A 17,031-nucleotide genomic window follows, 5' to 3' on the forward strand; every position below is an offset into this window, starting at 1 on the left:
TCATTGATGGTTACAGGAAGCAATTGATTTCAGTTATTTAAGGGGTATTTAAGGGGTGTGCTACAAAATATTAAATACAATATACAATACAAAATATTAAATTGAGGGTGCCAATCATTTTGTCCAGTCCATTTTTGGCTTTTTGTTTCTCTGCTTTTTTTTGTGTCATACCAATACAAACAAAAATAAACATGAGAATGCCTAAACATTTATTATAACAAACTTTCTGAGCGAAATGGTGCATTATGTGACAAATGCAGGGGTACCAATATTTTTGGCCATGACTGTACTATTGCTTTTGATCAAAATACATATTATTTGGGCCTTATATTGTTTAATGTTTTCTATATTTCCTGTTCTGCAAAAAAACCCCAAAAAGATTGAAAACTATAAAAAAAGAAAATACATTTAAAAAAAAAAAAAAAAAAAAAAAAAAGGACAAAAAAAGGATAACACAAAGGATTTCAGTATTGCAGTCTGCATTAAGCCTTGGCTTATTAATTGCTCATCTGGAAAAAGTCTAATCTCAACATGTAATTATGCAAATGAACAGAGCCAGAATTTGTGTCTGTGTTTTTATTCAGCACTGTGTGAGACGCTGCCTTCCAGCACAAACAGGACCCCGTACAAAGGAATGAGACACCCCCCGCCACCCCAATTACAAATCCGATCGTCTTTGAATGCTTAACAGCTCCACCTCAAATATAAGAGTGGCTCCTCCTGCAAAAAAAAAAAATGCAAATTAGCAAAAGCACCTAGGCCAACAGCACGGCAGTAACCATTATTTATTTCTTAAGATAACAGTCAATATGCAAGATTGTAAAAAGCAGCCTCCTGAAATTCCCCTTTCACTGATAAACTGTAATAAACTGATATTTTTCTAGCTACTATGGGTCAATAAACTTCCACGTTAGCTTTTGCAATGCTTTGCTAATGAAGACTGTATAGTTTGCTTATGTAACATTCATGCTGTGGCGAGCTAATATATTATTCAGTTGAACTATTTAAGACCAGGCATAAAATAGAGTGATACAATAGGTGGCATTTATAAAGAAGAAAAATGCTTAAAAAAAAGAAAAAAAAAAAAAAAAAAAAAAATGAAAGAAGAGGAATGCTACAAAATGCTTTACGCTTTGCCTAACATTTGTAATTAAAATTATGACATTTAATGTGTGATCGCAATGGGATGGAGGTTTCTATTAAGTATTGTATGTAGAAGGGACTTTTCCTATCACAAGTTTTCAGTGCCATTTTCCCATCATTTGCAAAGGTAGCTATAGAGCAGTGGTTTTCAACCTTCCTAGTGCCGTGACCCCTTGATAAAATTTCCCAAGTTGTGGGGACCCCTAACAGTAAAATTATTTTTGCTGGTCGCGTTTTCTGGCACAGTGGCGGCGTTTGCTGGCACAGTGGCAACAATTGATGGGCACAGTGGGACATTTGCTGGCACAGTGGCTGCGTTTGGCACAGTGGTAACAATTAAAGGGCACAGTGGCTGCGTTTGATGGCACAGGTGGCAACGTTTGCTGGCACCATGGCGACAATTTATGGGCACAGTGGCTGCGTTTGGCACAGTGGCAACAATTAAAGGGGTCAGTGGCTGCATTTGATGGCACAGTAGCTGCGTTTGATGGCACAGTGGCAACGTTTGCTGGCACAGTGGCAACGTTTGCTGGCACAGTGGCGACAATTGATGGGCACAGTGGCTGCCCTTGGCACAGTGGCAATTAAAGGGCACAGTGGCTGCGTTTGATGGCACAGTGGCGGCATTTGCTGGCACAGTGGCGACAATTGTTGGGCACAGTGGCTGTGTTTGATGGCACAGTGGCGACAATTGATGGGCACAGTGGCGACGTTTGCTGGCACAGTGGCGACAATTAATGGGCACAGTGGCTGCGTTTGGCACAGTGGCAACAATTAAAGGGCACAGTTCCTGCGTTTGATGGCACAGTAGAAGCGTTTGCTGGCACAGTGGCGACAAGTGATGGGCACAGTGGCTGCATTTGATGGCACAGTGGCGACAATTGATGGGCACAATGGCTGCATTTGATGGCACAGTGGCGGCAATTGATGGGCACAGTGGCTGCATTTGATGGCACAGTTGCAGCGTTTTAATGGGGGTTTTTTTCTGATTGTTTCAGTTTGTTTGCGCCCCCACCACTGATTTATATATAAACGTTGCGGTTGATTCCTCAAAAGTGGTTATTCCGTACCAGTGCTAGATACACAAAGTGTATAGCTTCCAAACATGTATCTAGCACTGGCACGGAATAACTACTTTTGAGGAACCAACTGGGACGTGTATATATATATATATATATATATATATATATATATATATATATATATATATATATATATATATATATATATATATATATATATATATATATATATATATAAGAACACCTGTGACTTCTGGTAAGTCAGACACACAGGAAAAGCTGACAAGACAAAATTTTTTTTATTATGGAGATATATATATATATATATATCTCCATAATAAAAAAAATTTTGTCTTGTCAGCTTTTCCTGTGTGTCTGACTTACCAGAAGTCACAGGTGTTCTTATATATATACGTAGTATATATATATATATATATATATATATATATATATATATATATATATATATATATATATATATATATATATATACATATATATATACACACACACGTCCCAGTTGGTTCCTCAAAAGTAGTTATTCCGTGCCAGTGCTAGATACATGTTTGGAAGCTATACACTTTGTGTATCTAGCACTGGCACGGAATAACCACTTTTGAGGAATCAACCACAACGTTTATATATAAATCAGTGGTGGGGGCGCAAACAAACTGAAACAATCAGAAAAAAACCCCCATTAAAACGCTGCAACTGTGCCATCAAATGCAGCCACTGTGCCCATCAATATATATATATATATATATATATATATTGATGGGCACAGTGGCTGCATTTGATGGCACAGTTGCAGCGTTTTAATGGGGGTTTTTTTCTGATTGTTTCAGTTTGTTTGCGCCCCCACCACTGATTTATATATAAACGTTGTGGTTGATTCCTCAAAAGTGGTTATTCCGTGCCAGTGCTAGATACACAAAGTGTATAGCTTCCAAACATGTATCTAGCACTGGCACGGAATAACTACTTTTGAGGAACCAACTGGGACGTGTGTGTATATATATATATATATATATATATATATATATATATATATATATATATATATATATATATATATATATATATATATATATATATATATATATATATATATATATATATACTACGTATATATATATAAGAACACCTGTGACTTCTGGTAAGTCAGACACACAGGAAAAGCTGACAAGACAAAATTTTTTTTTATTATGGAGATATATATATATATATATATATATATATATCTCCATAATAAAAAAAATGTTGTCTTGTCAGCTTTTCCTGTGTGTCTGACTTACCAGAAGTCACAGGTGTTCTTCTTCTTCAGCAAGTTTCGTTGCCTCCCTCTTGGTACACTCGTCCGCAGCAAGCGGATTTCGGTGGGTGTACAAAGATGTCCGCTTGCCGACTTCTAAGTCTAAGCCTTACTGCGGACGAGAGTACCAAGATGGCGGCGACGGAACGTCACTTCCGTGTAGTCCCTCCTCTCCAGGAAGTGACATCTCGCTGGCCGAGACGGACGGACTCAGGCAGTAACTTCGGGTCTGTCTCGGCCAGCATTCGCGGCCCCCTGGAGAATGGGCAATCGACCCCCCAGGGGGTCGCGACCCCCAGGTTGAGAACCGCTGCTATAGAGCATTTATAAATACTCAACCTTCATTATGGTTTTCATATCGGCTGATTTGTGAGTCATCTGTGCTGATGGCACTAAAAAATATCTTTGGGGACTTGATCTTTAACACTCATTTAACTTTTTGCATTGCTGATAACCTCTTATAGCTCCAGAGAGTGATATACTCGTTTCTTCCATCCATGTTCATACAGATATTAAATGATCAATGATAACCAGATCTACGGTTTCCCAGGCTTGTTGCTTAGGAGGCAATTTCAGGTTCCGCTTTCTTATTCACTACTCACTGTCATGCTCGTGTCACTGCCTGCTGCACTCAACTTAGAAAACCGATTATATATGTCAGTTTCTTAGAGGTTATACTACTTGCAATAACATATAAACCCCGATCATAGCAGCAATCAAGATGTTTTGTTCAGGTGACCTTTACTGATGGAATTGCAGGAATGTTCTATAGACCGTTCTCCCACAATATAGCTTCACACTGCTAGAATCAAAATTTTCATGGAACACAATATCTGAGTGTAAAAGGACCAAGAATGGCAAATAGAACAGAGGATCCAATAATAGGGAAAAAAAAGAAAAAAAAAAAAAAAAAAAGAAGAAGGGGAGGTTAAAATAGTGAGAAAATCCGGATTTACAAAAAAGGAAAGTACTTGAGAATATACTGTTCACCTCACCTGGTATTTTGGGTGGTGCACCTCTATCTCCATATCCTGAAGCGGAAAAAAAAAAATGCATTTAAGGCTTATTCAGCAAGGTGCCCCCATTCCTTTCCACTTTCCCCAAGTAAAAACACAATTCTTACCCAGCTCTGGAGGAATAACCAGCTTCCTTTTCTCCCCCTCACACATTCTGCAAAATAAAGCAAAGATTCAGTATTATATGAGGTTTACCATATTTGTGACATATAATGATGCTCCATATACTAATCAGGCACGTTTTCCTTGGCCATATGGTGGAGATCAGGGGATGCCAAATGCTTCAGAAATATAAAACTTTGTTAACAAAGACATTTAGCAAAACAAACAGGCCTCAATTTTAAGATAATGATTAAGACACTTCCATAGACAGTCAAACCCAATTACAGCTAGACCTACTGGAAACCTATAGTAAAAAGGCAGTGACAATAGAATGCTGCTTATTCCACTTAAATACAATGGTGCATCCAAGACCCTTCAAACTTCAGGATCAGGTGGATGGGGAAGAAATTTTTAGTTTTGGGATCACCATCAAAATGATAAGTATGGTTTTTTTTGTGTGGGGGGAGAAATCATACTTGCCTAGGTGGATCGGTCCCACCGGCTCCAAGACTGAAAACCGAGGGATCAAACATTGCCGATCACTCGGTTCTCAGAGCTCCCTGAGGAGAGAGCTGGTGACTATCAGGTGCTAGAGCGCTGGGTTGGCTGAAAACTGGTCACAGGAGCGCAGAACAAACTGCACTTCTGTGATCCACAGAAGTACAACCAAACGAGCTTATACAATATTTTTAGAAATAGCATTAAATAATGGAATCAATATTAAAACAGATCTATTGAATGTAAAACTTGTGCTTGCTTTTTCTGCAGATGCTCAATTCTGGTTCCAACTTGAGATAAACAGTGTACAGCGAGGCAGCAGGTAAAGTACACTGGGACAGGAGGGCACAGTACACAGGGGAAGCAAAACACATTATGTGGGGCACACATTACAGCACGTCTTTATGAACCTTGCCTTGTGCACTGGTCTAAATCATTTGGTGGAGGGGTATTATGGTGTGGGGTTGTTTTTCAGGGGTTGGGCTTGGCCCCTTAGTTCCAGTGAAGAGAACTCTTAAGGCATCAGCATACCAAGACATTTTGGACAATTTCATGCTCCTAACTTTGTGGGAACAGTTTGGGGATGGCCCGTTCCTGTGCCAACATGACTGTTCACCAGTGCACAAAGCAAGGTCCATAAAGACATGGATGAATGAGTTTGGGGTGGAGAAATTTGACTGGTATGCACAGAGTCCTGACCTCAACCAGATAGAACACTTTTGTAATGAATTAGAGCAGAGACTGCGAGCCAGGCCTTCTCATCTAACATCAGTGCCTGACCTCACAAATGCACTTCTGGAAGAATGGTCAAACATTTCCAAAGACACACTCTTAAACCTTGTGGACAACCTTCCCAGAATAGTTAAAGCTGTTATAGCTGCAATGAGTTCACTATACTCTTATGGACTCCACAGTCACGAGATCTCAATCCAATAGAGCACCTTTGGGAAGTGGTGGAACAGGGGATTCTCATAATGAATGTGCAGCCGACAAATCTGCAGCAGCTGCGTGATGCCATGTCACTATGGACCAAAATCTCAGGAATGTTTCCAACACCTTGTTGAATATCTATCCCACAAAGAATTAAAGGCAGTTCTGAGAGCAAAAGGGGTCCAACCCGGTACTAGCAAAGTGTACCCAATAAAGTGACCGGTGAAATTATAACATACACACACACACAGTGTATATTTACCCAGGAGGAGGCTATACAGGGCATTTTAACTGGGAGTCAGACCTGAAGCTACATGAAGGGTGGGAGGAGTGGGGTTCACTATATGGGGAGCGCTCCACAAAACCAGGGGAATGGCTTCAACTGATTGGATACAGGTATTGTTCAGTTGAAACATTTTCCAATCCACTTTTTTCAACAAAAGTTGATTGAATTTTTTTTTTTTTTTTGAGCAGAAGGGTGCCAACAGGGCTAACCATCGTTCAAGCGGTAGTCAATTCAGCAGGAACTGGATGAAACTCAACCATGTATGGCCACTTTTATAGGTCCTCTGGGTTTCAATAGATTGGTTATCTTACAACATTCTTCTAAAAATGGCACATACTTTGATTTCAACCTAAAAAGGGAACATTTCCTTATTTCTTTAGTTACTATAACCCTGTGATTGCACTTTGACTGAGCCATCCAATGCACTTGAATCTTTTCAAATAGGCTATGACACTGCTGAGTTAGCAGCACTGCACAGTATCCAAAAATGTCTACTTTCCTATGGCTGAACGATCCCACTGAAATGTTGCGATAACACCACAGCAAGGCACATGTGGTTATACCTCTGGAGCTGACAAACAATACCAGGGTCTCAGCCAAGCCACAGAAGAGCATTTCATAAACCCAGGTGAGTCTTACTGGGTTAGGGAGGTGATATGCGCCAGTGGCGTTCTGCAGCATGGAAAGCCAAGAGTTGTCATATAAGGCATTAGCCCCAATCCTTGGATCATTTAGTGTTCTTTAAATAAAACAGTGATCTGATCCCCTGAATTGCATATGACAGGAGAATGTGACATTGTAAATTAACATGGTTTATGGAATATTTATCGTTCCATTTATTACATAGAATAGTCATTGTTATGGTTAGGAGGGAAAAAAAAATAAATAATATAATATATCTATCTCCATATCCATCAGGTCCATAAATATTGGGACATCAACACAATTCTAAAATTCTAATCTTTTTGGCTCTAAACAGCACAATGGATTTGAAATGAAACAAGATGTGTTTTAACTGCAGACTTTCAGCTTTAATTTGAGGGCATTTACATCCAAATCAGGTGAACGGTGTAGGAATTGCAACAGTTTGTATATGTGCCTCACACTTTTTAAGGGACCAAAAGTAATGGGACAGATTAACAATCATCCATCAAACTTTCACTTTTTAATATTTGGTTGCAAACCCTTTGCAGTCAATTACAGCCTGAAGTCTGGAATGCATAGACATCACCAGACGCTGGGTTTCATCCCTGGTGATGCTCTGCCAGGGCTCTACTGCAACTGTCTTCAGTTCCTGCTTGTTCTTGGGGCATTTTCCCTTCAGTTTTGTCATCAGCAAGTGAAATGCATGCTCTATTGGATTCAGGTCAGGTGATTGATTTGGCCATTGCATAACATTCCACTTCTTTCCCTTAAAAAAACTTTGGTTGCTTTCGTAGTATGCTTCGGGTCATTGCCCATCTGCACTGTGAAGCGCTGTCCAAAGAGTTATGAAGCATTTTGCTGAATATGAGCAGATAATATTGCCTGAAACACTTCAGTATTCATCCTGCTGCTTTTGTCAGCAGTCACATCATCAATAAATACAACAGAACCAGTTCCATTGGCAGCCCGTACATGCCCACGCCATAACACTACCACCACCATGCTTCACTGATGAGGTGGTATGTCTTGGATCATGAGCAGTTCCTTTCCTTCTCCATACTCTTCTCTTCCCATCACTCTGGTACAAGTTGATCTTGGTCTCATCTGTCCATAGGATGTTGTTCCAGAACTGTGAAGGCTTTTTTAGATGTTGTTTGGCAAACTCTAATCTAGCCTTCCTGCTTTTGAGGCTCACCCATGGTTTACATCTTGTGGTGAACCCTCTGTATTCACTCTGGTGAACTCTTCTCTTGCTTGTTGACTTTGACACACATACACCTACCTCCTGAAGAGTGTTCTTGATCTGGCCAATGGTTGTGAAAGGGGTTTTCTTCACCAGGGAAAGAATTATTCGGTCATCCACCACAGTTGTCTTCCGGGTCTTTTGGTGTTGCCGAGCTCACTGGTGCGTTCTTTTTAAGGATGTTCCAAACAGTTGATTTGGCCACACCTAATGTTTTTGCCATCTCTCTGATGGGTTTGTTTTGTTTTTTCAGCCTAATGATGGCTTGCTTCACTGATAGTGACATCTCTTTGGATCTCATATTGAGAGTTGACCGCAACAGTTTCCAAATGTAAATAGCAAACTTGAAATGAACTCTGGACCTTTTATTGGCTCCTTGTAAATGGAATAATGAGGGAATAACACACACCTGGCCATGGAACAGCTGAGCAGCCAATTGTCCCTTAAAAAGTAGGAGGCACATATACAAACTGTTGTAATTCCTACACCATTCACCTGATTTGGATGTAAATACCCGCAAATTAAAGCTGAAAGTATGCAGTCAAAAGCACATCTTGCTCGTTTCTTTTTAAATCCATTGTGGTGGTGTATGCGAATATTTTGTAATAATTTTCAATTAAAAAAAAAAATTCAGTCAGTAGGCAAAGTTTTCAGCAACTTTTCATATATTAGGATTTTCTCGCCTAACAGCCTTATGAAAATGAAGGTATACAGAGCTCAATAGTTCAAGCTGCTTTTTTCATGCAGAGTTGAATTGGTTATAGCTTAGAGGTTGGCTTGGTTGGGTGTTTCAGACAAACCAGCCAATGCCGTTTCCTTAGCCAACAGAGAATGTTCTAGTAATCCTTTGTCACATATTAAATATTTATTGCTACAGCTAAGATTTTTTTTTTTGTGTGCGTAGGTGTGGGTTTCCAAAAAAAAAAAAAAAAAAAAAAAAAAAGGAAGTGCACAGTGACAGTTTATATGCAGAAGTGCTTTAGGTCAGTCTGTCTTCGCCAGTCTAGCTCCTGTCTTTTTTTTAGTAGCCAGTGCAGACACTGCCACCCTGATTAAGATATCAGCTGCTGTGTATAAAGGAACTGGGTTATAAAGAACAATGGAAATGTGACAAAATTGTGAACTGCATCCCTCAGCTTAAAATAAATTTACTACAGTGGATACAAAGTCATTAAAGCGGGGTTCCACCCAAATTTTGAACAATATCTGTATGTATTCTCTTCCTTGCCTAGATGCTGACATGCCGTTTAAAAAAATTTAAATCGCCGTAGTTACCTTTTATTTTTCTATTCTTTGCACTTCCTGGTTCTCCTCCCGTGGGAGTAGGCGTGTTTCTAGCCTCTCCCAGACTCCTGGGAGCTAGTCTCAGGCTTCCCAGGATGCCACTGAGCATGTGCGGGAACGAGCGGTGAATGCTGGGAGCACAGCATTCCCCACATCCAGGAAATAAATGCTTGTGGGCTTCAAATGCCCACAATGAAGATGGAAACTGCCTGCAGTGAATAATATAAGTTATTCTTTCCGACGAAATCTGACACAGGCGGACATATTACACACAATATGTGAGTATGTAATGCTGAGAAGAAAAGTGTGAATGAACTAAAAAAAAAACAAAAAAACGATAGATAGGTGGACCCCCGCTTTAACTGGCAGTATGCCTGCCTTTGTCTGTGAAAATGCTTTTATTTTCTTTGCAAGTAGCAAATTGTTTCAAAATTACATAAAAAAAAAAAAAAAAAAATAGCATACTTGGAGTGCAGAGGGTATGACAGCAGGTAGTATGTGCAGTAAAGGAGGCTGAAGGTAGCTTGTTAGTGGGTTCTACAAGTTAATATACATGCCTGAGGTGGAGCACAGAGGGGATAATGCACATGGGCTGAGGACTGGGTGTTGAGGGGTTACCACATATGCTCAGAGGGATAGACGCTAAAGCCTAGTACAGACAATGAGATTATTGGACGAATGATCATTTTTTTTTAGCATGCTAGTCTCTATATAGAAAATTCTCATAGGACAGAATGAAAATTCAGAAGTAATGTAAAATGTATTGTATTGCATTTTCGGAAGAAAGCTGTACTGAGAAACCGCTCGCCCACCGTATATACTGTATATATGCGGCGGGAAGGCGGCTCTCCTGCACAGGATCACGTATCCAGCACATGATCCATGCGCAGGGGTAGGGAGCATGCCACTACAACCCCGGCTGTGCTGTGATTGGCTGCAGCGACAATCGGTAAAACACAGGACTCTCTTCTGATAGCAGCAATGTGCAGTTTTTTTTTTTACCTTCCTGCAAAGCAGAGCTGTTATGGTTATTCCAACTGCATGTTTTTGAGTATATGTCTACTGGTTCACTAATTTGTGATATGTCACTATAGAGAAATACAAGTCATATTTGTCCCTTCACTTTTTTGACCTCTGAGGGGTCATCACCATTACGGTCGCGCTTTTTTTTTTTTTGTGTCATCATTCATCACGTGCTTGTACCATATTTAATTACTTGAGCTAGCTGGATAAGTAACGCTTCTCTTTTCTTTTCATTATCAATCAATATATGCTTGTTGTAGTTTTTTTTTCTGTTTTAACCAAAAATATGTAGCAGAATACATTTTGGCCTAAGATTAGGTTCACACTGAGTGTGGGAATGAAATCGTGCAATTTCATTCCTGCATGTCAGTCCCGATTTCAGAGACATCTGTGCGGGTTTCTGCACAGATGTCAATAGAAATCGCACTCCGAAATCGTCAACAGTAGTGCAGAAACTACTTTTGGAAATCAGAGCGGCGTTGCACCGATTAGGTTGGTGCCACTGTCGGCAATTGCTGCCAATTTGGCATGCGATTTGACATGTCAAATCGCACCAATGTGAACCAGGGCAAAATTGATGAAGAAATTTGATTTTTTACATTTTTGTATTGGATAGGTTTTATAGCAGAAAGAAAGAATTTTTTTTTTTTTCCCAAAGATTGTTAGTCTTTTTTTTGTTTATAAATGCAAAAACTAAAAACTGTAGGAGTTGATCAAATACCATTAAAAAAAAAAAAAAGGGGGTAAAACCTTTGAGGTCAAGTGGTTAAACAAAAATCATATGACTTCAGAAAATTTTGGACGAAACTGGTTTTACGAACGATCAAATTATCGTACAATTGCTTCAAAAATCAGTTTTTGTTACCATTTTCTGATTGTGTATACGGCCTTTAAGAGGTTAACGCACCCGAGTTAGGTGCGAAGGCTTATAGGCAGGGGACATGTCACTGAAGGGTTAAACGAACCTCAGCTTGGTCTGAGTGCTAAGGAGCTAATGCTTGTATGTTGGGAACAGGTCATGGAGGGCTTATTGCACTCACTGAATTTTCATCACTGAGTAGTTGACGCGCATTCTCTTGAAGATTGCATATACTGCAGAGGGTTCAGAGGGCTTAATGCTTCTGTAGTGACTGATCTTAGGTGTTAATGCACATATACACTGAATACTGGTCAGAGGTTAATGCACACACTCTACCGGAGTACAACTGGCGGGGCATCTCAATGTGGATATGGAAATTGAGGAGTGATGTGTATGTTCAGTGGGGGCAAACTACAGAGCAAAGACTGATGTGTGTCTTAACATATTAAGAAAAGTAATGAGAAACTTTACATCCGCGGGGCGCGCGCGCGGGGGGGGGGGGGGGGGGGGGGAAATCTGCTGCTGAACTGCATATCATTCAGAGATGGTGGGCAAGGCAAGTGTTCAATGTGCAATTTATCAATTTATCTAGTGGAGACTGGAGGTGGTCTACAGCAGAGATCACTAAATGGTGGACCACGGTCCAGACATGTACCAAGTGACAATGATGTCTGGACTGCAGCCGCCACTTAGTAGCTGGGTGTCCTCTCCTTGTTCATCTGCCACGGTCATCCTTACAGCAAGGAAGGGGGGTGCAGGAGATGAGCAGAGAGCAGGAGTCTCTTTAAAATTTACAAGCGCTAATCACCTGCTTAACATAATAGGTTGGGCTGCTCCAGGCACCTTCCACCCCCTGAGGGTGCAGATGACGGCGGCACCTGGCCAGGAGACTTGGGAGAGCAGATCCAATTCAAAAAAGGGGCACACCTGACCTCCGCAGGAAAAAAAAAAAAAAATTTTACTGACTGGACCTCCGTAAATTTTTAATTCAAGACCTCTGGTGTACAGAGAACAAGCAAAAGGTGTGCTGGAGAAGGTGTACAGGATAATGAGCAATATGTATACTGGAAAAGAGATAAAGGTGAAAGAAAAAGCAATCTGTGTGTGCTGGAGGTGGGAACTCACTGGGAAAAGACCAATCTGTGAGCCAGGGGTGTGAGGTTTCTGAGGAAGAGGCTGATTTGCACCAGGAAGATCAGAAAGAGGCTGATTTGCACAGCGACAAATGTAAAAGTACAATAGAAATTCTATTATGTAAGATTGATCACTGTAATTGTGAATTACACTAGTACCATGCAAAAAATGGAGTAGTATGATAAGTAGTTTCTCTTTTTCATAAGACTTGTTTAAATAAAATTCAAATTTTTATAGTAATGTATGGACTTGGTCTAACAGTAGCAGCATTAAAATGCAACAGTGCAACTTACAGTCCTTAGATGTGATGTCTGCATCATTTTTTTTAACCTAAGAATACTTTAGCAGAAAATACCTGTAGATCTTACAAAAATGTAGTGTTCTTGTCACCTCTTGTGAGTTGCACCGAGAAAAAAAAAAAAAAAAACACAACTTCCTTCCTTGCTAGCCATCTTCTGTAAACCACCCATGAAGGCATATGGACATGTTTGTAGCCCAGATCAGGAAAGCAGCTTAGGGTGACAACCATGTTAAATAAATAATACATCTATACACACACACACACACACACACACACACACACACACACAGTATCTCACAAAAGTTAGTGCACCCCTCACATTGCTACACACTTTGCTACAATGTAAAATAGTGAGCGTACAGCTTGTATAACAGTGTAAATTTGCTGTCCCCTCAAAATACTTCAACACACAGCCATTAATGTCTAAACCACTGGAAACCAAAGTGACTACACCCCTAAGTAAAAATGTCCAAATTGGGCCCAAAGTGTCAATATTTTGTGTGGCCACCATTATTTTCCAGCACTGCCTTAACCCTCTTGGGCATGGCGTTCACCAGAGCTGCACAGGTTGCCACTGGAGTCCTCTTCCACTCCTCCATGACGACATCATGGAGCTGGTGGATGTTAGAGACCTTGCGGTCCTCCACCTTCCGTTTGAGGATGCCCCACAGATGCTTGACGTGTTTCCCCGTAGAAGGCATCAACTGGGAAAGGAGGCCCTCCTTTCCCAGTTGATGCCTTCTACGGGGGAAACGCGTCGGGTGGAGCTTTAGATCGTGATGTCATCACGCATCAGCTGGCTGGCTTGAGCCGTGGCTGTGTTTGAATTGTTTCTATGCCGCTCATGTTGGATGTCAGTGCTTATGAGAAACGTTTTAGAATAAAGCCTTTTAAAAGTACTGCACCATGAAGGCTCTCTTCTATCTTATGATATAAACCCTTGCTTGGAGTAATTTACCTTTTCGGAGGATCCAGAAAATCAATACTGCAACAGCGTGGACCAGGATTTGGAGGAATTTTTTTTGTCACTGCCGATCGTTTTCATCTGCTGGCGATTCCATCCCTCCTGTGTATGCCCGTATGATCTCTATAATTTGAGATCCACCTAATCTGGTAAGCGGCGCTGTTTGCTTTGAGTATTTGAGGTACAGAACATAATCGTTTAATGTTTTTCCTGATACCCTATGAAGTTCCGGATGTAACATTTACAGCAGCTTGTGAACTATACCATATAGTTAACAAAATTTTCCCCAAGTGTTTCTAAATCACAACTATGTTGTTATATTGTTACATCTGTATATTGCCACATTGTTGATAACATTTTTTCACCTTTTTGGACACTTTCACTCAGTAGTCTTTGGACTATGTAAGAGTTTTTTTCATTGCTGCTCTTTTCACTAAGTGTTTCATTACAGTTACACTGTTGATAGCATATGGTCACATTTTTTCTTACACATAACTATAAGTTGGATATTCTGGTTTTTGTTTGATGCTGCACCCCCCCCCTTTTTTCCATTTTTGCATATTTAAAAAAAAAAAAAAATTCATATGCACATTTTTAAGGTTTAGCACAGATTCTCTTATCTGTTCTGAGTGGAACCTGTCCTGTTAAACCGCTGTATGGTCTTGGCCACCACGCTGCAGCTCAGTTTCAAAGTCTATCTTCTTATAGCCTAGCCCTAGGCCATCTTTATGTAGAGCAACAATTCTCTCTTTCAGATCCTCAGAGTTCTTTGCCATGAGGTGTCTCATTGAACTTCCAGTGACCAGTAAGAGAGTGAGAGCGATAACACCAAATTTAACACACCTTCTCATCATTCACACCTGAGACCTTGTAATACTAATGAGTCACATGACACCAGGGAGGGAAAGTGGCTAATTGGGCCCAATTTGGACATTTTCACTTAGGGGTGTATTCACTTTTTTTGCCAGCGGTTTAGACATTAATGGCTGTGTGTTGAGTTATTTTCAGGGGGACACTCACTACTTTACATTGTAGCAAAGTGTCATTTATTCAGTGTTGTCACATGAAAAGAAAATAGTGTACCTTTCATCATAGGCCTTGTTGACTCCTCTCCAAATGAAGCGTTTATGGTTGTGGCCAAAAAGCTAAATTTTGGTCTCATCACTCCAAATGACTTTGCGCCAGGTTTGAGGCTTGTCTCTGTGCTGTTTGGCGTATTGTAAGCAGGATACTTTGTGGCATTTGTGTAGTAATGGCTTTCTTCTGGCGACTCGACCATGCAGCTCATCTTTCAAGTGCCTCCTTATTGTGAAACAGCCACACCACATGTTTTCAGAGAGTCCTGTATTTCACCTGAAGTTATTTGTGGGTTTTTCTTTGCAACCTGAACAATTTTACTGGCAGTTGTGGCTGAAATTTTAGTTGGTTTGGTTTCAACAGAACCCCTCATTTTCAACTTCTTGATTGGAGTTTGAACACTGCTGACTGGCATTTTCAATTCCTTGGATAGCTTTCTATATCCCTTTCCTGTTTTATACAGTTCAACTACCCTTTCCTGCAGATCCTTTAACAATTCTTTTGCTTTCCTCATGACTCAGAATCCAGAAACGTCAGTGCAGCAGTGGATGGAATATGCAAGGGTCTGTCAGGAGTCCAGAAACTCATTGACCTTTTATATACACACACACACACACACACACACACACACACACACACACACACACACACCAATTACAAGCAAACAGATCACAGGTAAGGATGGTTACCTTTAATAGCCATTCAAACCCCTTTGTGTTTTTTTGTGTCAACTTGTGTGCATGTTACCAGGCCAAAATCACCAGGGTATGTAAACTTTTGATCAGGGTCATTCGGGTAGTTTCTGTTGTGATTATGATTTAAAAAGGCTAAACAGTTGATTAATAATAAATGGCTTCAGCCAAACACTAACCATGAGTGAAAGAAAATTTGTGTTATTCATATTCTCTGAAAAATGGGCATAAAAATCATAAATTCTGCCAGGGTAGGTAAACATTTATATTTATAATCTCGATAGATAGATGAGTGATGTAGCCATCTAGGGACAGGAAGTGTATTATCTGCAGGATTTACCATGTGAAAATAAAGCAAAGAAAAGCTAGGGAAAAAAAAACCTCACAAATGCAGCCACCACACCAAGGAGGAATAAGCTGCTTACAGGTTTAGATGTGTTTTAGAAAATACACAACACTAGGCAGATAGCTAAATACATATAAGGGAGCTAATTTACCTGCCACAATATTTACATTGTTGCCCATGCCATTCTAAGATTTACACAATCCTTCCAAGCGGATGGCAGCACTTTGTTAGAGTTCTAGACCGTAGAAAGGTTACAATGGTGTCTTCTCTCTCCACCCCCATATGCTATATTGGCAGCAAGGAAGCAAAAAGACTGAAGAGGTCATCTTTCACTCTGGAGGAGAGAGCAATTAGGTTCCTTTTCAGCACTTTTGCTTACAGCACACCCAATTGGCTCCCCGCCCTGCTCCTCTCTCTCCCAGTTTGAGTACTACTATAGGGTTTTGCAGATTGAAGTTAAAATTCTGATAAACAAACATGTTGCCTTAAAAAAAAAAAAAAAAAAAAGGATGTATTAATGAATAGAAAGCTGCATTCATTTTAGGTCTACCTGGGAGGTCCTCTTTAACCACTTGCCTACTGGGCACTTTCACCCTCTTCCTGCCCAGGCCATTTTCAGCTTTCAGTGCTGTTGCAATATGAATGACAATTCTGCAGTCATGCAACACTGTACCCCTTTCTGTATAACCTGTTAAAATAAAATGTTGTAAATAAGTAAATTTTTCTCCTTCACTTATGTACGCCGATGATGAGGCTGGACTGATAGGCATCAGACTGGCAGCACTAGTGGGCACTGTTGGGGCTGCGCAGATAATCAGGACACGGATGATCAGTGCCCAGATTATCAGTGTAGATGTCCCCTGTGTGGATTTGCAGATTTTCAGCTTCCCTCTCCTCGTACTCTGTCAGTGTGAGGGGAGGATTGGTGATAACCACCAAATCCTGTTTACATTCTTGATCAGCTATGATTGGACACAGCAGATCACGTGGTAAAGCGCCATGAAGGACACAGCTATCACAGCTGATGTGCGCTGCAGGGGGAGCACAGGCAGCGTGAGCACCAGAGGACATCCTATGACGGCCCTCCGGCAAAGTGCAGCCACGCTGTCATTCGACTATAGCGTGGTCGCAAGGAGGTTAATCATTCAAAAGCT

At 40.5% G+C, this 17,031-nt stretch overlaps 1 protein-coding gene across 3 annotated transcripts in view; it reads right to left on the reverse strand.

The window, feature by feature from the left end:
- Window positions 1–561: 561 nt before the first annotated feature.
- FKBP2 (FKBP prolyl isomerase 2) overlaps window positions 562–17,031 on the reverse strand; it is a 48,869-nt gene continuing 32,399 nt past the window's right edge. For 2 of the 3 annotated variants that reach the window (XM_073605358.1, XM_073605359.1), the window contains exons 4-7: window positions 4,601–4,647; window positions 4,473–4,508; window positions 4,217–4,310; window positions 562–720 (exon numbers count right to left, since the gene is read on the reverse strand). In XM_073605358.1, coding sequence (XP_073461459.1) covers window positions 4,219–4,310; window positions 4,473–4,508; window positions 4,601–4,647 — 175 coding nt within the window. In that variant the 3' untranslated portion in view covers window positions 562–720; window positions 4,217–4,218. The remainder of the gene's footprint in view (window positions 721–4,216; window positions 4,311–4,472; window positions 4,509–4,600; window positions 4,648–17,031) is intronic. The other variant, XM_073605360.1, reaches the window with a different exon arrangement.

This window comes from Aquarana catesbeiana, linkage group LG11 (genome assembly GCF_042186555.1).
Source record: "Aquarana catesbeiana isolate 2022-GZ linkage group LG11, ASM4218655v1, whole genome shotgun sequence".
In the NCBI taxonomy this organism is placed as follows: domain Eukaryota; kingdom Metazoa; phylum Chordata; class Amphibia; order Anura; family Ranidae; genus Aquarana; species Aquarana catesbeiana.